The 22,539-nt window shown below is 46.8% G+C and overlaps 1 protein-coding gene across 1 annotated transcript; it reads left to right on the top strand.

Moving 5' to 3' along the window:
* Nucleotides 1-640: 640 nt before the first annotated feature.
* Nucleotides 641-21,076, top strand: APBB3 (amyloid beta precursor protein binding family B member 3). The gene is made up of 12 exons (XM_079983595.1): nt 641-815; nt 7,368-7,546; nt 8,703-8,779; nt 9,313-9,373; nt 11,569-11,715; nt 12,404-12,531; nt 12,968-13,082; nt 13,621-13,708; nt 14,028-14,111; nt 14,349-14,464; nt 17,157-17,345; nt 17,882-21,076. The coding sequence occupies exons 1-12, from the start codon at nt 767-769 to the stop codon at nt 18,113-18,115; spliced, it is 1,467 nt and encodes a 488-aa protein (XP_079839721.1). The 5' UTR covers nt 641-766; the 3' UTR covers nt 18,116-21,076.
* The last annotated feature ends 1,463 nt before the right edge of the window (nt 21,077-22,539 follow it).

Below are 22,539 nucleotides of genomic sequence, written 5' to 3'. Positions count from 1 at the left end.
AATATTTTGGGCTGTTTTGTTTAGAAAAATGTGTAATAAGGGGAACGTGTTAAGAGGTGTATAGGATTATGCAAGGTGTAAAGGAAGTGGGAAAGGAGTTTTTCTCTCTCATAATGCTGGAACACTGGGGTTCTCCAATTAAGCTAAATGTTGGAACATTCAGGGCAGGCTAAATAATTAGCTACCTCAAGAGGCTGTAATGGCCACCCACTTGGATTGTGTCAAAAGAGGGCTGGAGACATTTATGGAGTGTTTGTGGCTGTGTTCTGGCTCCAGTGCTTGAGGCAGTGTGCCTCAGAACGCCAGTTGCTGGGAATCGCAGGTGTGGAAAGCTCTGGTCCTTTTGGTGGGCGTATCAGGGGCATGTGGTCCACCAGTCTGAGAGCAGGATGTTGGACGAGATGGGTCCTTGGCCTGATCCAGCAAGGCTCTTTTGATGTTTTCCCCCCAGCCTGTTTACTCGGAAGTAAGATCAGCAGACACTTCCTCCCACCTTGGGCTGTCATTCTGTGCACGCTCACTTTGGGAGGCCAAGTCCCACTGGAGCCCGTGGGCCTCGGTGTTGCACGATGCCTCTTGCGTCACGCCTTTGGATCGCCCTCTCTCGTCAGCATCTCTCTCCTCCCGGATCTGCCCAGTCCGCGCTCTTCGCTCCGCCCGCCCCGCATTCTGGGGCCGGCCTCTGGCACAGCGCTGCTGCTGCTGCTGCTGCCGCCGTCGCCGTCCTCCGCGCTCGGGGCTGCTCGCCGCCCGCCCGAGCGAAGCCATGCTCGGCAAGGACTATATGCTGGCCATCATCCTGGTCAACTGCGACGGTAAGAGCAAGGGGCGCCGGCTGGGGTGGGGGGGGGGAGATGATCGCGGCGCCCGCCCAGGGGGGCTGGGGGCGCAGCCCCAAGTGGAGCCCCCTCAGGAGAGCGGGGTCCGCGGAAGAGCCAGGCGGGCGTCTCCAGGACGGAGGCGGGCGCGATCGCGCGAGCGCGCGCCTCTTCCCTTCGCCTGCGCGGCTGTTTGGGAAGGGGCGCCCGGACTCCCCCCCCCCAACCCCGGCCGGCTTGGGACTTCGGGCTCTTCCACCAAGTTCTGCTCCCGGGGAGTTGGGTGAGGGGCAGCGAGGGGGCGCGCCCCCTCCCCGTGTCCCCAGGTCCCTCCTGTCTACTCCAAACCACTCGGGCTGTTTGTCGCTTGGGGAGAAAAGGAGGGAGTGGGAAACTTGCTGTCGAGGAAAGGGTTATGGCGACCCCTTGCACTTCGTGCTTTTCTCGACGCCGTGGGGCAGAGGCTCAGCGCCGCCTGTCGTCCCGCTCTCTAGCTTTGCGTTGGGGGCGGGGGCAGCCCCGGGGAGCTTTCCATGGTGCTGAAAGGTGAAGCCCGCGTAGCCGAGGGAAAGTTGGCTCGAGTTCTGAAATCCCCCTTGAGTTCCCCAACTTCACAGGATTAGGAATACAATACACACGCAGAGGATAAATTGTACCATATTTCATCAGTTTCTTATAGTGTGTAGACCAGAAAGGCAAGCCTGCGATGACTGGCATCGTCAGAGGCTTCTACAGGGCCAACAACAGCCCAGTCTAAATACAACTGTATGGAAGAAGGTCCCTTCAAGTTCAGTGGAATTCATTCCCATGAGATACGCTTAGGATCTCAATCTAATAATGCAGGGATAACCACCTTCTGAATTACACTCACTCCCCGTTGATCTCATATGGACAGGAGAGCTCTTACTTCAGGCACTCTGAACTGCAAGAAAGTCTCCAGGGAACCATAGCAAGTTCTGCACCATAGGCATCCACTTGGCCACTGAGAGAACATGATGCCAGACTAGATAACCCATTGTCCTGACCTAGTAGGGCCTTCTTATGTTCTTCCTTGTTTCGCTCACCAACCCTGCCTACCCCCACACCACCCCCACCAAATCCACTCATTATCTCCCTTTACCCCTCACCAAAGCCACCAATACTCTCCCTTTATGCCTTGCCAAAGCCACCCTCTCCTTACTCAAAACTTCCTCTCCTTACTCATGAAAGCCTAACTTATCATCTGCTCACCCCTTAGAACACATCAAACATCAGCTTGCTGACCTGGGCCCTCAGCAGCCTTGGCTGCCTCCCTCCCTCCCTCCCTCCCTCCCTCCCTCCCTCCTCCTTGCCTTCCAATGCTGCTGTCATGGCCCAGCAGCTCTGGGGCCATGAGGGAGGGTTCTTTGTCAAAAAGGGGGTGGGGAGGGGAGAAATGTAGTTATGAAGTTGCCTGCATGCTTCAAGGGTAGGAAGCCATACACTTGGGTGTAATATCACTAACCAAACCTGTGCAGTCTATGCTACAGGACCTCTGATATATCAACATGGTTATTTTGATGATTTATTTGTTTCTTACAATGAAAGTTTAAGATAAAATAAACAACAGATCCGCTTCAATTTCAATAGTTTTACATAGTGTCCTCTAAAATAAACCACCAAGATAAAGTTCATTGTTGTATACTACACAGTAAAAATAACAGATCCAGTGCTTGCCAGCATCACAAAACAAAACAAAACAAAAACACATTTATCTAGGCATGGATCTTCATGAGTTTTGCAGAGGATGACAAAAAACCCAACAAATCATAGAAAATATATGTGGATACAGGGGCGAACTATGGTTTGATGGTGGTTTTGAGGAGTTCCCTTCTGAAAAAGGATGAGGACCCATAGGGATCTATGCCTCAGGTCAATGGTTCAGTCAATAGGAACAGATGTGATACTGCTGATAAGCCTGTGAAAAAAACTGAAGTTTCAAGAGGATGGGTGTTCCCTGGTCTGACATGGGTGTACATGTGTGCATGTTTCTCCTGTCTCTGCCACTCCATTCTGTCTGTCTGTCTGTCTGTTGTCTGTCTTTGTCTCTTTCTCCAGTTCTTTCTTCCACTTGGATTCATGTGGCATCCTACTATCGCCTCACCTTCCCCTTCATTACTATGTTTTCCTTCTCTCAGTCACCCAGATCATTCTCCTTCCTCTCTGATACCCGCTTTCCTTCTTACCTCTTGGTCATTTTGTTTGCTGTTCAGATCTGAGCCTGAGCCTTAAAAATCACACAGAGCTTTGCATTTTGCTCTTCCCACCACCTCCTCCAGCTGTATGTATTCATAATAAAAGCGGTAGTGAGCACAGAGAGGCGGCACACATAGGTCTTACATGTGCCAGGGGAGGTCCTCATAACTGCCATTGCATCCGTAGATGCCATATTGACATTCCAAACCTGGGCAAATACAAGCATATTTGCCTGGTGCTGGCAGGACAAGAAACTTGGTGCCAGGGCACCTCTGTGTCGAGAGCATTTAATAGACATGGCACCACACCCTCTCCTTGGTTACCACCTGCCAATTGTCACTTAAAATGTAGCTGGGTCTGTTTGAGAAGAGCTATGTTATTTGGAGATTCTCAAGATTCTCAAGATTCACTCTCAAAGCCAAAATTTTGCTCTGAACCTGTAAGATTTGCAAAGAGAGCAGGATTTTGCTAAAGATACGGTACTTGCTAAGAAAATCACTCCCACACAATTTCCCAGCTTTTTTGAGCCCATCTGCTGCCTCGTTCCAGGAGGGGAAATGCTTCCATTTCTTTGCAAATAAAAATGAAGGAAAGTTACTACCATCCCTCATCCCAAATATTCCATCCCCATGGTCTGAAAATTGGGAGGAACGGGCTGCACTGAGTTGTGGACATCACTGTTCTAGCCAAATCAATCCCATCTGTGAAAGCTGCATTTACTTGATTAAATTCTCAGAGCTTGGCACAAGCATAACAATTTATTGGTTTGCCAAGGTAGGGAGGAGGAAGATTAAGATGTTATTTTAGTAAAGGGAGAGTAGAAGAGGCAATTCTACTGTACAAAAGGTCCTTAGCAGCACAGATCTTATAAGAAGCCACCATACAAAAGCCTATCAAACAAAATACTATGGGGAGATGCACAAATTATCTAACTTCTTTTCTTCTTACTCTATTGCAGTATGAATTTGCTCAGAGCTGTAGTGATAGGGAGGATATGTTTAACCCTTTTCCCACTGACCATTTGGCAATTAGCATGGCCAGATGTAAAAGCAGACAGTGTTCTTTAATAGTTGTGTAGAAGTGGGAGTTTTAGAAGGTGCAGCATATGTGACAAGCTATGCCTGCTCCAAGTCCCATTTCTGCATAACTATTCAAGGTGTAGGTGTTCTGTCCTCTTTCACGTCTCATAACTCAGTCAACACACTTTGATTATGAAGGGGCCTTGAGGTGAATGCTGTGGTTTAATGAAAGCTGTTATTAGAAGCTCTAATTCTGGGTAGTGTTGAGTGTTCCTAGTTGCTGTCATATCCTAATAGTTGGAGTGCACACAGAATTAGGGACTATTTCTTTCGTGTAATTTTGGGCAAGTCAACACACAGCCTGGTGTGTAGGCCTATGCACATAGAGGGCTATGGGAAAGAACCTGTAAATCTCTCCCCTACCCTGCCAATCTACATCATCATTCTTATTAACTTGCTGTTTGGTATGAATAGCTTCTCCATTCCAGTTCCCAAACCCCACAACAGAGAAAATTAAGCCTACAGCTACCTCACTGATGTTTGTTTGTTGTTTTGCTTCTTAAAGAATAATGCTGCCTTGAAAAACATGATCTCTCCTTTTTATTCTTGCTGATCTTCAGATTGCACCATTACTGACCAACTGCTTCTCTACAGAGGGCAAGTTAGTGGTGGACTTGGTTAGATGCTAATCCTTTGTTATGTCCTTGCATTTGGAAGTCAGCAGCTGACAGTTTCTTTGCCAAATCTGACTCACTTGTGATGCTAGATGATGAAAGTGGGGAAAGGATGGAGTGCCATTTGTGGCATTTGGATACAAATAGGCCGAGTTGGACAGTGGAGGGTTGGGGCTTCATTCCCACCGCATTCCATTTATGCAGGTGGTCTTCCAGCAAAATTAGCTGTTGGTTCCAGGCTGGTGAACAGAGAAACTTGCCTCCCACATTCCTTGGATTTTGAAGGAATAGAGAGGCCAGGCAAATGGAAGACACTCCATTTCTCTTTGCAAAATGTGGATATCACCAATTTTTCCAAAGTGGGTACTTCTGAAAACAAGACAGATGGCAGAAGTAAATGGTTAAAACTAGAACTCAGCTTTGGTTGAATTAAGATGTCAGCTACACTACGCTGAGTATGAATTTCAGGGCAGGGCACTATTTGGAGGAAATGGAAAATTGGAGCATTCTTTTTCAGGAAAACTTGCCAGATCCGCTATCAATTTCCAGGATTTTCAGAAAAACTTTTAGAGACACAGTCTGTTATAAAAAAAATACAAACCTGAAAGACCAACAATTTTGCTATGGTTTGGATTTAAGTCTGCTTCCACAGGCGAGAATACACATAAGACCTGTTTGTGTGTTCACCTGAACACTTGTAGCCTCAAAGTGGGTATGGGCAGAGATGAGCATGCTTAAGCCCCATTCTAACAGCCCCTGGGCACACAGGCTTCCTTTTAGACATCTGCACAGGGTTTCAAAGTGCATTCATGGGAACATGCTTCAAATCCTCATTGAGAAGAAAAACCCTGATAAGACAGGGATCCTGACAGTGATGAGGTCTCTAAGCACATTCAACCGAATGCAAGTGGCTGGGACTTTCATGTGCAGCCCTTCTTGTCCCCACTTTGAGCCTGCACAAGTTCAGGAAATTGCCTGAATGGGGGCATCATTAAGGTGAAGTCAACAAGCTTTAATTTTCATTTTCAACTAGTTAATTGGGAGCCAGTTTGATGAATCCAGTGGCAGTCAGGACAATTTGTCTATTGACTCTAACAGTTAAGTTCTTGCTGTGCTTGTGCATACTGATTAGTCACTAGGAGTGCCTGCATTTTGCTCTGGCTACCCTTTCCAGAATGGTGTGAACAGTCAGCCACATTCAGTCCAGCCAGAGGCACCCAAATCAACTGCTACTTGGAGGCCGTTTTATCTTATTCCCCATAGCAACAGCCTCAGCGTATCAGTCTGCTCACATCTAGCATCTTGCCACAAAGTTTGGCACAGAAATAGCTTTGTGTGGCAGGGAGAAAATTGCCCAGCCTGCGAGGTGCGATGCTGCGTGTAAACGGCTTGCTACCTGAAGAAGGCTGCTCTGGAGAATAATTTCAGATGGTCTGTGCGTCATGGCTGTCCATCAGCACAGCCTTTGCTAGTGCAGGTCAGGCTCTTGGGTGCTGTTTCCTGGGAGACAACTGGCAGTCAGGAAATGTGTGAATGTCAGAAAGCAGTTTGGTTGGTGCTTCTTTGCTCTGATCTCTGCAGGCGGGAAGTGTCAACCTCTGTGCTGCTACTTCTGGCAGCTGGTTGAGCCACTCTAAAGGATGGCGAGACCTGATTAAATAGAATGCAGCTTGGCAGGCAAGAGACAGCAGGGCCTGCAGTATGTAATTGAATGGCAAGTGATGGATTATTCACCTTCTGTCCCCTCCATACTGGGAGAATCAACAGGATAATAAAGCAGAAGGGGCACACTGACCTTTGGGTATTTTTAGCTGTGTGCGCTGGGGCAGATACAGTTACGGTCATAGCTCTGCTCCTGGAAGTCCTGCAGGGAAACAGCAGGTTTCACATTCTGGTGCCTGTACATTCATTCTCTAGGAAAGTAGAGAGGGAGGGAAACTGGGCTCCATCTCCTCATTAAAACCGTGCTTTTTAGGATTTCCAGAAATTTTGCATACTGCTTCTGATATGAAGATTGTGCATAGCCATCATGATTAGTAGCCACTGATAGCTTTATCCTGCATGCATTTGTCAGATCCCTTTTAAAAGCCATCCAAGCTGGTGGCCAGCACCACTGTTTCTGCGAACAAATTCAATAGTTTTACTATGTGCTCTGCTTCTGGTATCTGTATGATGGCCGTGGGGGTTGTGGGTATTGATTTCACATCTTTACAATGTTGAGTCTTCTGTTCAATGCTGAACACCCCACTGTGTAATGTTACTACATCCTTGACTTTTGTTAACTCTTTATTAACCAGCTAGGGAGAAAAAGGTTTTAAGTTTAACCCTTGCAAATATAGGAGTAAATACTGACTGAAATTTTCCACTGGCCTGCCCAGCAAGGACTGGACAAGGGGCTCAGAAATATTCTGTGGTTTGTAAGAATAGATGGAAGCATGTAAATGTATATCCTTCATGCACCTGTCCTCTGTTGTAATTCCACATTAGATTTTTCAGCTGGAATATTCAGAAATGATGTGTCTTAAAATAGAGAGAATGGCATTTTGATGTATCTTTTTTCTACCTTTCTGTAGAAGCTCTTGTCACCATCCTCTGAAATGAAACTTGCCCTTTTCCTCATCTGAAGTCTTTTCTCTCTTTAGACAACCTATGGAACGACCAGAATCTGGAGGCAGATCTTGATCTTCCCCCAGGATGGAGGAAAATCCACGACTCCTCTGGGACCTACTACTGGCATGTGCCCACGGGCACCACCCAGTGGCAACACCCATCTTGCCCCTCTGGTTTAGCGCACACTGGGGAAGCTGCATTGCCAGAAACGGTATCAGGATTCCAAAGCCTTTTTGTGTATGATTGACAGGACCCATGTGAAAAGTAATGCCAGCAGCCCAACCCTTGTTCTCTCTAGGGTTGCTGTTTTTCTTTACATATACCCATAAATGCACTCGCCTGTGTCTTGTGGTGACACATATACAGAGCCTTGTGTGGTAAAATTTAACAGAGTAGTAACTGTGGACTGTCAGTCCCACCTGGCACCATTTGTAGGTTTGCATGCTTCTGCATGATCTTCTTGTTCTTACTGGGCAACAGGGACTTCTGGCTTTCAAAGCTGACACCAAAGACTGATAACATCCAGAGGGCATGAACTGGTGGGGTCAACTGAGTCACTTGACTGGGTGAACAGCTGTGGAGAGAGGGAGATTACAGCTGCATTTTCCATGGCGCTTCTGCTGTAAAATGCAATGTCTTAAAAAGCCTAAATTCGTTTACTTGGATTGATTTCAGTGGGTCTTCCAGGTATGTTTAGGATTGTAGCATTAGTCAGCAGAAGCTATCCAGTAAGGCACTGTGAATGCCTAGGATAAAATAGATGTAATCAATGCTAAGATCTATTGATTTGCCATAATGATCTTTTTTTATTCATGCAGTAAAGTAACATTGTCTATTGGGGTACCAAACTGCTTTCCATTAGGACTTGGCTCAATGCATCTGTTTTGAAAATCATGATAGAATTTGCTTTTTTAGAAGAAAACAAATGGAGAGTACAACAAAATATGCCCTCAGCTCCTTTCACAAGTTCTCTCCTTCACAGCTCCAGCCAGCCCAAAACAGAAGACCTTGTAGTGCTGTTTGGGGTTTGCCACCTTTCTGAAATGTCCCTGTGCTGTCTAAATAGTGCTAAAGGACTCAGTACTTCATTAGAAGTGTGGGGATAAGAGCTTTTTAATATCAAGGTATAGTACTCCAGACTACTATAGTGGCTTAAGCTGGCCAATTCCCTCTCCCCCTCCTCCCGGGATTTTCCTTTCTTTTTTATATAAAAAAATCCTCACAAATGTTTCATGGCTCAACTGCTCGCAACCATAGGCTGAATTTCTACATACACACTTTAGCTGCTTGGCTGAGCCTCAATGTTAATAAAACAACAGTACCACATTTTCTTCACTTTCACAACCTTCTTTTCTGTCTTCATTCAGGATCTTCAGGTTGCAACAGTAAGACGTCTGCCAAGGGAGAGACCTATCCCAAGTCCGATGGCATCGCTGCCCAGAAGGTAGGGTTGTCTCCTGGGGGCAGGGGCATTTCATCCAAACACTAGGGCACATCGAATCTGAGTAAAAGTGAAAGAGGGCTCTAGGACCTGTTCATGGTCTCTTCAGGTGACCTCACAGGTAACCCAGCTCTGTGCAGATGCAGAAGCAAGCAGGTTTGTTTCCATCCCACAAGTCTTTGGTCTAAGTTTTGAGTCATAAAGAAATACTGATCCTCTGCTCCAATCTCCATCCTACTCAGATGGCTCCACCAAAATGGGAAAGGACTGGGTTTTGCAAAGTACAGGCTAGAGGTGCCTAGTCCCTGCAAATCACATCAATAGGGTTAGAGCTGACAAGCCTTTGGTTAGGACCAATGGAGGCTGGAACCATTGAATTAAACTTAATGTAAGTGAATTAAACTTAATGATGTGTTGGAGAGTTGAGAGAACGATGGGATCCACAGCTGCCACTCTGGGGATGAACAGACGCTCGCTAGAGTTATGCCACGACTGAGAACCTCCATGTCACTGCTATGCTTGTCTACCTGTTACAGGACATCAGTGAGCTGGCATGGGGAGGAGCATCACCAGGGCAACCCAGAGCTTGGCTCCAAGGTACAGTCAGGTGAGGTGGGGGACACAGGGGGTACGTAGCTCAGAAACCTGGCTGATTGAGGAAGCCACTTTCTTTGAGTCAAGGGGTCCAGATTCAGCATAGGTAAGGCCCTTCCTTGGAGGCTGCTGCAGAAAAGTTACCCCTCTGTGAGCTTTGTTTGTTTGTTTATTAAATTTGTATACTGCCCTATACCCATATATCTTAGGGCAGTTCACAACACAATGTATCAGGCTCTGCATTGGAACCTGGGAGTCTCTCTCTTATTTTGGAGAAGCTGGCATGTGTCACCTTCGGGTACTGCTCTGAAAATCATGGCAACTGCTTTGAATATTCCCTTGGCATTTTACAGTGCATTCCCAGTATCACTCAATATGTTTTAACTACCCTTTCATTCATGCGAAAGATTGGCTAGATGGTATAAATGAGTAATCTATGCATGTTGAGTGGTCTTATCCATGTCCTTTGTGATGTTCCCTCAACTCTCCTTGAACCTTGTGGCCCCTTTCCTTGATAAAATAGTTTATCAAGTAACTGAACTATTTTTAACTAGTTAACCTATGGTTAACCTATGTTTTTTTAAAAAACTGAATGATACCTCTCTTAAAATTATTTTTAAAAATTACAAGCTCCTTCCCCAGAACTTAAACACAGCCCAAGTATTTTGAAATCTATTGTTTTAGTTGGATAAGTTGTAATTTTAATTGTGAACTGCCTTGTGTGCTGTGCTTGGTGAAGACAGATGACTAACTGTGCCACCCATCCCGGTTGTCAGATCACTATAAACATGTATGAAGTACCCTGCCTCAGAAGAATAAGTTATTCAATCCAGAGGTACCTAATACCTAATCAGAATTCAACAGCTCTTAAATCACACAGCACTGCAAGTCCAATTTATAGCAAAATAGTAATTAAAGAATGCTTGAGGAAGCAGGGGAGGGAAGGACTTTCTAAAAGCAAATTTTCAGGATTGGAACTTCTGCCACTTCCAGTCAGATATTATCTGCAGAAGAACTTGTCTCTGATGTGGGCAGGAGATAATGGCCTTTCCCATCCATACCCTTTTAGGTAGGTTTATCCTTGAAAGCATCTCCCTGCGGTATCATTTTGAGAGTTCACATACAGTTACACAGAGCTGGTTTGCTGTTTCCTTCTCTCACCTGAAGGCGTGCCGTCCAACTTTTTTGGAGCCAAAACCAGGATGCGTGTCTTCTGGGATGCGCTCCTGGGTGCTGCATGGCCCTAAAAAAGTGATTTTTGTTCAGGGCAAGAGCACAGCGCAAGAGTGCAGCACCCAAAATGGCCACCACAATCTCCCGTGAAAAAACAGGATGTCCTGGGGCACTTGGGAGGTATGGGAATGAGGGGAAGTGTTTTTCCTACATGGGTAAATAATTAGAGATTTGGAGGAAGGCAATTAAAGACTAGTTCACTGACACACCAGTCTGAGCTATGAATCCTTAACAAGCTACAATTTGATGAGGGAAAAGAAGCTAGGAAAGCCTCACTTTCTATACCTCTAGTCTTTCTCCATGCAGCACAAGGAGTGGGGGACGGACCTCAGAGGCCCAGGGGCTGAGTGTGACCCTCCAGGCCTCTTTCCCCAGACCCTCACTGGCCCTGCACCCTCCTTGAAGGTTTCTGCCTGCCTGGGATGTGTCACTGAACACTGATAATGCTTACTGATTGTCTAGGTGGAGGACAGAGAGGGGCATGAGTAGGAACTCATCTATTGTGCAAAGGTGAAAACCACATTTCTTAGAATAATAGAACTGTAGAGTTGAAAAGGACCCCAAGGATAATCTAGTCCAGTCCCTCTTGCTCCATCCACTTTTGCCTCTGGCATGTGATCCATGCCCCCCTCCAAAAGATTGCAGCCCTCAGGGTGAAAAAAGTTCCCCATCCCTAATCTGGTGGGACATCCTACGAATAAGGAGAGGCACGAGGACTCCTTTGTGACATACAATGTGGTAAAGAAGAGCACAATGAATTGGCAGTGATGGTATCAGTTGATGCTCTCCAGAAGTGTTCATGATGGCTAGATTTGAGGTACAGTCAAGGAGGGAGGGGCTGCTCCAGTTCACATGAGCTGAAACGTTCACAAAAAGCTGCCAATGGCCTGGGCTGCATAGCCGATGGTGAGCTAGGAAGGCTGGAGACACGCCTTACGGTAGCCCCTCTGCCCCTCTCTTGCCAGTGCTTTGTTGTGCGATCGTTGGGCTGGGTAGAAATCCCTGAGGAGGACTTGGCTCCTGGCAAAAGCAGCATTGCCGTGAATAACTGCATCCAGCAGCTCTCCCAGAACAAGTGCGACGACTGGGACCCTGCAGACAGGTGGGGCGAGGTGAGTGCAGGAGGCCCAGGGAGAGATCTACTCAAATGTGTTCTCCCACATAGACTTCCAGCAGCCCTTGTGCTGAATGCAGCCATAGGGGCCAACTCCTATGGGGACGGGCATTGCCATTCCAATGGTGTGCTGGTACCATATCTTGTGATCAATTATGTGAGATGGGGTTTACCTGCCACTGGCAGAGGAAGGGAGTGTGGTAGGTGCGGTCTGCCCCGGGTGTCATCCATGGGGGGGGGGTTTGACATCACTGCCCCGCCCCCCTGGGACGCCTGCCCCGCCCCCGGGTGCACAGCATGTGTGCCACTCTGGGCAGTGAAGCAACTAGCTCCACCTCTGTCTGCCCCCTCCATATTTTATTCAAGTTGTCACCCTTCAATGGAGCAATTGATTTCCTGGGTCTAGGCACTGCTTTGCATCCTTTCCGCCTTTGGCAGGGACCCAGGCATGAGCTGCTGGGTGTCCCCATGCCTCTTCCTTGTACATATTTGCCAAAAATGCACCCATTCAGTCCATGGCATTACATACAGGTGTTCCTATGCACTGCTGGGTGGATAAACATGCCAGTCCCTGTTTCCCCTAGGAAAGGGACATCATTATCGCTCTAGTTGCAAGAGGCAAGTGGAATTTTTTTCCTACCCCTGCACTGTATCTCAGTCACAGTCCTGTAGTCTTCCCTTTACAGGGCCAAAACATGGTGATGATCCTGAAGAAGGACACAATGAGTTTAGTGGATCCCTTGGACCAGAGCCTCATCCACTCCCAACCCATCATCAACATCCGTGTCTGGGGTGTGGGATGCAACCACGGCAGGTGAGGGAACCTTTGCTCTGGCGTTGAAGAGGAGAGGGAATTTTCTGCTGCTGGAAATTAATATGAAGGACAACTCCTCAGTCTTGTAGCATTGCACCAAACTGGGGTACGGAGCCACAGGCCCTGTAGGAGGGAGAATCTTGAAATTGTGGTCTCTCTCTCTCTCTCTTTCTCTCTCTGTGTCCATCTTGCCACGAGGTCCTTCTGCTCACTACAAAGAAACCTTTGCTCTTCTTGCCAGAAACTATTACAGCTGATAGCACACAGACCATTAAGAGGGTTGCTTCTTGAGGGATTCTGCATTAACCAGATTTTTCTTTCTTTCCCTACATGCTGTGCTTGACCCAAGGGACAGGTAAGGCCCCTTCTTCCTTCTGCAGCAAGGACCAGTGCCTGGAGCCCTGCCCTTGCTTACTGGGCTCTCCTCTCCTTGCAGGGATTTTGCTTTCGTGGCCAGTGACAAGGACACGTGTATGCTGAAGTGCCACGTCTTCCACTGCAATGTGCCTGCCAAGGCCATTGCCAAGGCCCTGCATGAAATGTGCTCCAAGGTATCCCTGCTGATTCTGGCATGGTTCTTTCCCTACATACACACATGCACACACGAGGAAGGAAGAGTGTCCCAACCCCTGAAGTGCAGCACCAGTCCCCTGCACCAGGCTGCTCTCATTTTGCAAGGAGGTGGCAGATGGAATTTCATCCTGGTTGGCTGGGGGCTGGAAGAAATTCCTCTGAACCATGTATTCATCGGACCTCTGTATTAAATGAATCTTGTCAGATTTCTAGGAGTCTAGCAGTCCTTGTTGGTGGAGGGGCACAGCTATAAGGAGAGTGGCAATTCTGTGCATGCTTACTTGGCAGTAGGGGAACCTACTTCTGAGTAAACATTCATAAAGCTAATGGGATTCCCACTTGAATTGCAACTTCTAGCCATGTCATTGAAGACTGGAAATGTTCTTTCTATACTTTCTCCTGGGTTACAATCTAGGAGGGTCTTCTACCTGAGCTTTGCCACCACCACTACCCAGGTTTAGGTGGGAAGTTCCAGCAGGTGGTTGCAACTTTTCATGACCTTTCTCTGTATTACAGATCATGGCTGAGCGAGCCGTGGCAAGTAACAGCCTCAGCCGATCTGTTACCTTTGAACCTGTCACTCCAGATGATGTCTCTCTACAAGGTAACAAAAGTTACAAATCCCATGAGTCCCTTTCTGGGGCACCTGTCAGCACTTTATCAATTCCGTGCTCTGACAGAATTGAAGTAATTATTCCCATCCTTGGTCTAAATAAGCATCCCTGCTTCTTCCTTGAAATAAAGTGCTGGACTTGGCTAATAGGACTCCCCACCCACCCCAGTTGGCTGGGAGAAGGTTGAGAGAACCCTCAGAACTGTGTCTGGGAAGAGGAGAGGTTGTTCCATCAGGCAAACAGAAATGTTTGTGCTGATGAAGCATTTGTTTCAGTGTGATGTTGAATTCCTCCTTTTGCTTCGGGCAGTTGACATTCTGGATGCCGTGGGAGAGTCTGTCCGGAAATATGAAGCTTTGTATATTGGCACCTCACCAGTGTCCAAGGCCATGGGTAAGTAGCTGTGCTCTTTGAATTCTGCTACCTATCTCTGGTGTGTTCAATGGGTGAAGTTATTGCTTATGGGGCACCTCCTCCTTTACCAAGTCTGTCAACCCCTAAAATCTGAAGCTGGGGCCCTTCTCTGTGCCCCAGTTATGGTGGAAGTCTTGAGAGAACCCTGTTCTCTGGCTGATGAGCATTCTCACTTTCCCTTGGATCACCCATTTATTTCTTGCCTCACCACTTCAGGGATGGATGTGCTAAATACTGCCATCGAAGACCTGGTGGGCAGCCGTGGCCGTGACCAGTGGACTCCATCTGTTGTCAGTGTTTCAGACTCAGTGATGCAAGCAGACCAAGCTGAGGTAAGGCTCCTTGTGATACTGGCCACCCTGGCAGCTTGCTCCTCTTACCAAGTGACATGACAGTAGCCCTCCTATCTGGCATCCTGCCTGCCCCAGAGGCTGAGAGACTGGAAGAGGAGCTAGACCAGAATGACAAGAGGACCGTTGGACTTTAGTATTTTACTGTACGCTAGCCATTTTCCATGGCAATCATGTGATCTAGACAAAGCTAAGCACTTTCAGATCCCATTTATTTCAGTGAAAGAGATTGATGCAACTGCTTAATTCTCCCACCAAAATCAATGGAACCTTAAAGTGCTTAGTTTTGGCTGGATCATACAAGTCCAATTGATTTCAATCACAGAGTTGAACAGTTTCATTGATCTTTTCCACTGAAATCAATGGGACTGGATTATGTGCATAGTTTGATTTAATTTATTAAATACAAATTTGGAAAATAGTTCACTAGTGGGCATGCAAACCCCTCATTAGCCTTTTTTGTTCCCAGTGATTTCAGTTTTCAGAGAACAGATGGCAAACACAATAAGACTCTGAATCAAGTCCAGAGAAAGTGACTTGTAGCTGGTTTGTTCTATTGATTTCAATGAGAACTAATCACAAGTTTCTGTGGAATGAGGCTGAGACAGTTACAAAACATCTTTCCTTTTATTGATCTTTTTTTAAAAAAATGCTGCCTGCACAAACCCTTTTTAGTCATAAATACATATTTCTGAAACTGAAGGCAGAACTACAAGAAATTTGTTTGAATAAACATTGGTGCAATCAGAGAAAATACCGATACATTATGTTCATAGGCTCTCACAAAATAAAACAAACTGTCTATAAGAATTATGTACTGGTGGCAGTTCTAATTGTTAGGCACAGTCTCAAAGCAGAATACCAGAATAATGCTGCCACTTAAGATATACATTTTAGCGGTAGTCATAAATCATTAGGAGCCATTGCTGGGGTCTCCATTGAGATCCTGCATGTGCACTGACTGACAGCTTCCTTGGTTCACTTGAGTATTCTTTACTCTGCACACCCCTTCACATGTCTTTTAAAAAAATCAACCTTCTACTGCACACCAAGAGTGCCAAAGGGTGAAGAAGGAATTAAGAAAGGAAGCAGTGGAGGGTAACATCAGGGGGACAGAAAAGTCTATTGTAGAAAACTGCTGCAGCCCATATCCTTTATATATATATATATAGTTAAGACCTTTCTTTGGATGGACTGAATTGGTACAGAAGACAGCAAAAATGATATTACCATATTTTTCGCCCTATAGGACGCACTTTTTCCCCTCCAAAAATGAAGGGGAAATGTGTGTGCGTCCTATGGGGTGAATGCAAGCTTTCGCTGAAGCCTGGAGAGCGAGAGCGGTCGGTGTGTACCGACCCCTCTTGCTCTCCAGGCTTCAGGAAGCTATCCCCCCAGCCCGGCAAGCTCCGGGAGTGATGGCGAAGCTGCGCGCAACTTCGCCATCGCTCTGGGACCCGTTCTGAGGGCTGGGGTCGGGGGAAGCTCGGGCTTCCCCGCCCCCAGCCCCGCAAGCTCCGAGTGATGGCAAAGCTGCGCGCAACTTCGCCATTGTTCTCGGACTCTCCAGGCTTCGCGCAGCTCTCCGCAAGCCGTGGGAGCCCGCGCTGGGCTCCCACGGCTTGCGGAGAGCTGCCTGTTCTGGGGGCTGGGGTCCGGGGAAGTTCGGGCTTCCCCTGCCCCAGGAGGGGAAATAATTTCCCCCAAAAAAACTAGGTGCACCTTATGGGCCGGTGCGTCCTATGGGGCGAAAAATACGGTATCTGGTGAAAGAAATTACTAAAGAGTTGCCCGTGATACACGCTGGGCAGCAGCATTTTCCCACTGTTTCCTAATACCTTACGAGATCCCCCCTTCTTTTGCTAATATCTGCCAAATGGTTGAGCACCTGGCACGTACCATTTTATTTTAGTAAAATTGTGAAAGTGGTTGGGATTTTCCCCTGGAGCTGCACTGAGCCTCTGGGGGTGCTGCACAACTATGGGGAAGACCCCCTCCCTACTTTCCAGTTCCAAAGGAAGGCTGGAGATGGTGCTCAAAATTCCTCTGCAACACACTGCCTGGCTTTACTTTCCCTCTGGCTTAATGCTGCAATCCTATGTACATTTATGGAGGAGGAAGCCCCAATGAATACAATGTAAGGGCTGGGCTGAAGGAGAGGGACAGAATCTTAGTGACCACATATTTTGGGCTGGTTACTAAAGTCAGCCACAGTTTGTGGTTCCCTCTGGATCTTATTGCTGTAAGGATTACAGAAAGATAATCAAGAGCCCTGCTCAAGGAGTTCCGCTTGTGCAACAGGGATTCCCTCTCCCCACCCCACCCCCGCAACTGGCTCTGAGGGGTCAGAAGAACTCCAAGAAAGAACAGTGCATGGGTGGGGGGAGGAGAGGGGAGATCATTCCATCAGGCAAGCTGCAGTATAACAATGAAATCTACCTTTTTTCTTATTGTTTTCATTTAGCATGCTTTACAATGTTGGAAGCCTATGATATGATTATGTATTAAATTTGTATATCAAGGCCACTGCATCAGGTTTATTAGAATGTGCACACAGGTTCAATATTTGACCTAGGACATATAAATATTAGTATCTAGGACAAAACTGAAATGCAGGAAGAATGCTGGCCTGGATGCATCCTTAAGTCTAATCTCTTTTGTGTTCTTTCTCGAGGCTGAGGATGAGGACGGCTCTTGCCTGTGGGAATGTCAGGTCCGCTATGTGACTTTCATTGGGATTGGGAAAGACGCCCACACCTTCGCACTCATTACTGACATGGGCCAACAACGTTTCCAGTGCACAGCTTTTTGGTGTGAGCCAGATGCCGGCACCATCTCAGAAGCGGTGCAGGCCGCATGCATGGTAAATGCCAAGACACTTAAGCTGGGCTTGCTCAGTAGTTCATGTCCATTTATTTATTGACTACATTTACATCCCACCTTTTTTCCACCAAAGGATCCCAGGCGCCATACATAAGGTTCCCTTCCAAACACTGGCCAGGCACTGTTCAGCTTCTGCAAGGGGGCTGCACCCTTTGCAAGGCCTCTTAACCAACACTGCCCACTTTGAGCTTCAGGGTGAACCAATCTCACCCCACTTCCACCCCATCAGTTAGAAACCCTAGTGTTTGATCTCTGCCCTCAGCAGTTTCAAAGCCTCTGAAGCTGTGCTCCTGCATCAAAGGTTCTCATATGTTCACTGTAAGCATTGATGATGCTGTTGGAGCTCTCTCTCTCTCCCCCCCCCCACTTATAAATGTGCTGCTCCGAGCTTTATAAACCTATATCATAGACTGAAAGAATTTATGTCAGGAAATAACTAGATTCAGCAACCACCAGGTTTTGGTAAGCTCTGCCCTTTGTAAATCCACCATGATTTGCTTCTTTTTTTTTTGGTAGGTCCAGTATCAAAAGTGCTTAGTGGCTTCTACATCGCGAATGAGACCAAAGAGTGGCTCACGCTCCATCCTGAAGATGAAAAGGACAGTGTCAGTGGACTCGCCAGTCTGTTCCTTTCCTGTCACAGGGCACTCCCTGCAGAAAAATGGCAGCGCAGCCACTACACGCAAGAGGGGTTTATTCTCATTCTTTGAAGCATTTCGCCAAAAACATTCCATACTACACACCCCTTAGCCCAAAATATATGGTGTGAGACAGGGATGGTGGGCCCCTCGTGATACTTAACAGTGGCCTTCCTTTGATATCCAGGTTCAGAATGTAAATAGCGTACTTTTGTCTGTTGACTCTTTCATTGAATCTAAGAGCCAACAGATCCAAGCAAATCTGGCCCCTGAGAGAGGTCTGTGGCTGATTCTAGACATGTTATGCATAGTTTTGCTAGTCCTTTGCCATGTAGATGCTATGAGGAGGCAATGTTGTTTCCAGGGGGAATGAATGAACAAAGCTGCACCTGAATGTTCCGACAATGTTCCCTGGCATGTGGAGTAGGCAGCATCCAGTGCATCACACAGGCTTAAAACGTTGCTCCTGCTTGCCCAGGTGGGTTATGGAACAGGGCAGAGCAGGCATGCCAGCTTGAAGCAGTAGCTCCACTTGGTTTTTGCAGTAAAAGCTGTGAGTATCGCTACTCTTCCTTCCCCAGCTTGTAGCATGAATGCTTGGCATACGAAACCTGACTGCAACCCTAGGCAGGCCATGGAACAGCCACTCGTGTTAATTTGCGGCAGCAAATAGATGCTTGTGAGCCTCTGGATGTCAGTACAGATACACATTTCCCTTGAAAAGTGACAAATAGTCTCTTCTTTTTGAATCGGCATACTGAGATACAAGGACTCTCTCAATCCCCCTCCCTCCCTAAATCTGCTCCCTAACAGTTTAGGGGGCACACAGGGGGAGGAGGGGGGGTCCATGTTTTATTGTGCAATTGGATGTTCTTCACACAGTGCTATGTTGGCTACATCCCATACACTGTTCCATCAATGCCTATTACCACTATTATCTCTTCACAGTATAGCCTGCAACAGGCCTGTGTTTCTTTGGCAACGTCTGGGCTAATCCTTTAACTTCTGTACGTGCTGTAGCAACTATTCTTTTGAAACAAGCCAGTGACCATAATGAAGCCTAGCATAATCAAAGGGTGCACTTAGCTCCAGTGCTCACTAGCAAAATGTCTGGTATGTGAGTGAGAGAGTCATCAGCACTCATTACTGTCCTAGTAACACCAGCATGCCTGGTCAGGCACTTGGATTGGGAACAATGAATTGACCAGGCCGTCACTGGAGGACCCAATGCTGGCTAGCAACTCTGACAGACAAAAGTGATTCACACTTGTAAGATGCAGGTAAGGAGAATATAAAGCTGCCTGTGGATTCTCCCCCCCCCCCCATTTTTTAAAAAAGAAAAAGCCTATAAATATTGAGAGCTTATTGCACCAACATTGGCAAAAGTGACTGCTGAGTCTCATTTGATTTGTGTTCAGAAATGGGGAGTGAGGCTGGTGCAATGAAAGGGTAAATCTCCAAACACGTTCCTTTCTTTTCTGTTTGGGAGATAAGGTAACCCATCAACTTTATCTTATTTATAACTAGCCCCAGATTAAGATAGACTCAAGTCTACCTCAGTGATACTTTATATCTGATCATTTGTGCAAATAAACTACTAATATGGAAGAAATCTAGAGTTGTTTTATCTTTGGTCTCTGTTTTATTGGTGCTAGAATGAGCTGCTGATATGGGTGGGAAATGAATGACTTCCCTTTGGTGTCACTGTCCAGTGCCAACTCTATGGCCATGCTCACTTCAAGGCTAAATTGGAAGTGGAAAATGCCAAGTTCTGAATGAGGAGCTGAGTCCTTTTCTATGATATAAGTAGGCAGAAAGGGGGATAGGCAGCAAGTAAGCCTAGATTGAATAGTTCCTGCCTCTTGTGGTTTACCTACCATGAATGGCAACAGAGAAGTAGAGTAAATGGAAGGAGTGAATGGATATTAGCAAGAATAGGTGAGTGGTCTACCATCTGTATAGCTGCTCATTTTCTAATGTGCCTTGGTCCAAAGAGTAGGGATATCTGCAGAGATTAGTCCTTTAGGAGAAAAACTACCAAAGGCCTATTAAAGCCCAAAGATAAATGCCTCCATACAGAGGGAACGTCTATGAAAGGGATCAAGGCCCAACTAAAACAACTTATGAGAAATTCAGGATTGTACTTTGCGGTACGCTTAAGGACAGGAATCTTGTGTGATTGAACTCAAACACTGTACATGGAAAATATAGTAATTCATGCTGGATTAATTTTAGACAAAGCTGTTAAAATGACTTAACCCAAAGGGCTTATGGAAATACTGGGCCGTGCACTTTTATGAAACAAAAAGGCAAAGATGCAACATACCATTAGACACTGGCAGTGCAGAGATTGGCATGCAATAAAAAAAAAACTCTGTACAGTCATACGTTTGCTTCAGGTTGAATCTTTTCAGGTTGCGTCCCGCGGCAACCCAGAAGTAACGGAACGGGTTACTTCCGGGTTTTGCCGCTCGCACATGCACAGACGCTCAGAATGTCACGCGTGCGCAGACACGGCGAATCGCGACCTGCGCAGATGCACAGTCCGGGTTGCATTCTGCTCATGATGTGAACGGGGCTCCGGAATGGATCACATTCGCATCCAGAGGTACCACTGTATTAACAATGCATGTGCAATGCTGTGGGGGAACTATAAGGAGAGCCTGCTGGATCAGGTCAGTGGCCCATCTAGTCCAGCAACCTATTCTCACAGTGGCCAATGAGATGCCTGCAGGAAGCCCAAAAGACCTGAGCATAACAGCACTCTACTTTCCTGTGGTTTCAAGCAACTGGTATTCAGAAGCGTCACTGCCATCAATCATGGAGAAAGAATAGAGCCATCATCAGGGTTATTAGCCAAGTGGAGTATGTGTAGGAAATATAATACAATTTTTTGTTTTATTATATCATATAAACAGGCAGGCAAACAAACGTCATATAATCCACACATTGACTGAGATGCAATGCCTATCTCTAGCTACAACACATAAGGAGGATTATGGTAAAGATAGCAAGGTCACTTAATATGGGAAATATCATAATGACAGCAGCATTGATTGACAAATAGCATCAAGAGTTACATGGCCTGCTGGTATGATTGCCAGGATGCTCCAAGATGAAGCTAATCAAATGCAGAACTAGTCATGCATGAGCTGCAGTGATTGCCAAAAAGTGCAAACCAAAGATGAATACTTTTGCCATCTATGTTCTGGTTCCCTCTAGGTTAGGTTATGTCAATGTGTTATAAGTAGGCTGTCTTGGAAGATGGTTCAGAAACTCCAGCTGGTGCAACATTTGCTCACCAGGACAAGAAGTTTTAAGCATATTACATTGATCCTGGCCCAACTACACTAGCTGCCAATTAGTTTCTGGGCCCAATTCAATGTGCTGGTTTTGCCCTATAAAGTCTTAAATGGCTCAGGATCACATTACCTCAAGGCCTGCTTCCTCCCTATGAACTGACCTGGACCCTGCAATCATAAACGGAGGCCCTTCTTTGGCATACAGAGATGAGGGCCAGCGCCAGGGCCAGTTATGGGAAGCCGGCAAGCGGGACCAGAGCCCAAGAGCAACTCTCCCCTCCTGCGGTTCCCAGCAAGCATTTATGTTTTTAAACTGTTGCTATATCTGCATTGTCTCTGCTATACCTAACTGCAAATTCAAATGTATCCCTATCGTGGTTTATGACTTCCTTGATATCGTATGTGGGCTGGAACTGGTCTGTGACCGAAATACAGTGGTGCCTCGCAAGACGAAAAGAACCCGTTCCGCGAGTCTCTTCGTCTTGCGGTTTTTTCGTCTTGCGAAGCAAGCCCATTAGCGGATTAGCGGCTTAGTGCTATTAGCGGCTTAGCGGATCAGCTGATAAGCGGCTTAGCGGATCAGCTGTTAAGCGGCTTAGCGGATCAGCTGAGAAGCGGCTTAGTGGCTTAGAAAAAGGGGGGGAATAAGAAAAAAACCCAGCAGGAACTCGCAAGACATTTTCGTCTTGCGAAGCAAGCCCATAGGGAAATTCGTTTTGCGAAGCGCCTCCAAAACGGAAAACCCTTTCGTCTAGCGGGTTTTCCATCTTGCGAGGCATTCGTCTTGCGGGGCACCACTGTAATAAAAATTCCTCCTCCACGAACTGCTCTGATCCTCGTTGAAAGCCGTCTCCGCTGCCTCCGGAGGGAGCCAGTTCTGCAGTTCCGACCCAGCGCTGCCTGAAAAAGCAGTGGCGTAGCGTGGGGGCTGCAGGGGGGGGGGCCGGGCGCAACATCTGGGGGTTAGGGTTAGGGGGCGCAAATTGACAGGTTAGGGGGCGCAAATTGACGGGTTAGGGGGCGCAAATCCACGGGTTAGGGGGCGCAAATCCACGGGTTAGGGGGTGCAAATCACTTGCCTTGCCCCGGGTGCTGACAACCCACGCTACGCCACTGTGAAAAAGTCCTTTCTTTTCTCTGCCCAGAGTCATTTCTTGTCTTTCTTTTATAAATTTGTTGTTGTTGTTGTTGTTAACATGGTTATTAAAAAGGTGCTGCTTTTCTGCACAGCACA

Source organism: Podarcis cretensis, assembly GCF_951804945.1.
Source record: "Podarcis cretensis genome assembly, chromosome: 7".
Taxonomy (NCBI): Eukaryota; Metazoa; Chordata; class Lepidosauria; order Squamata; family Lacertidae; genus Podarcis; species Podarcis cretensis.
Note: the sequence above shows the minus strand (reverse complement) of the source record. Positions and strands in the feature narration are given on the sequence as shown.

Coding starts and splice junctions, on each gene's coding strand:
- APBB3 (XM_079983595.1), top strand. CDS start 767: ATGCTCGGCAAGGACTATATGCTGGCCATCATCCTGGTCAACTGCGAC. Junction 9,374..11,568: donor ACCCAGAGCTTGGCTCCAAG/GTACAGTCAGGT, acceptor CTCTCTTGCCAG/TGCTTTGTTGTGCGATCGTT. Junction 13,709..14,027: donor AGATGATGTCTCTCTACAAG/GTAACAAAAGTT, acceptor TGCTTCGGGCAG/TTGACATTCTGGATGCCGTG.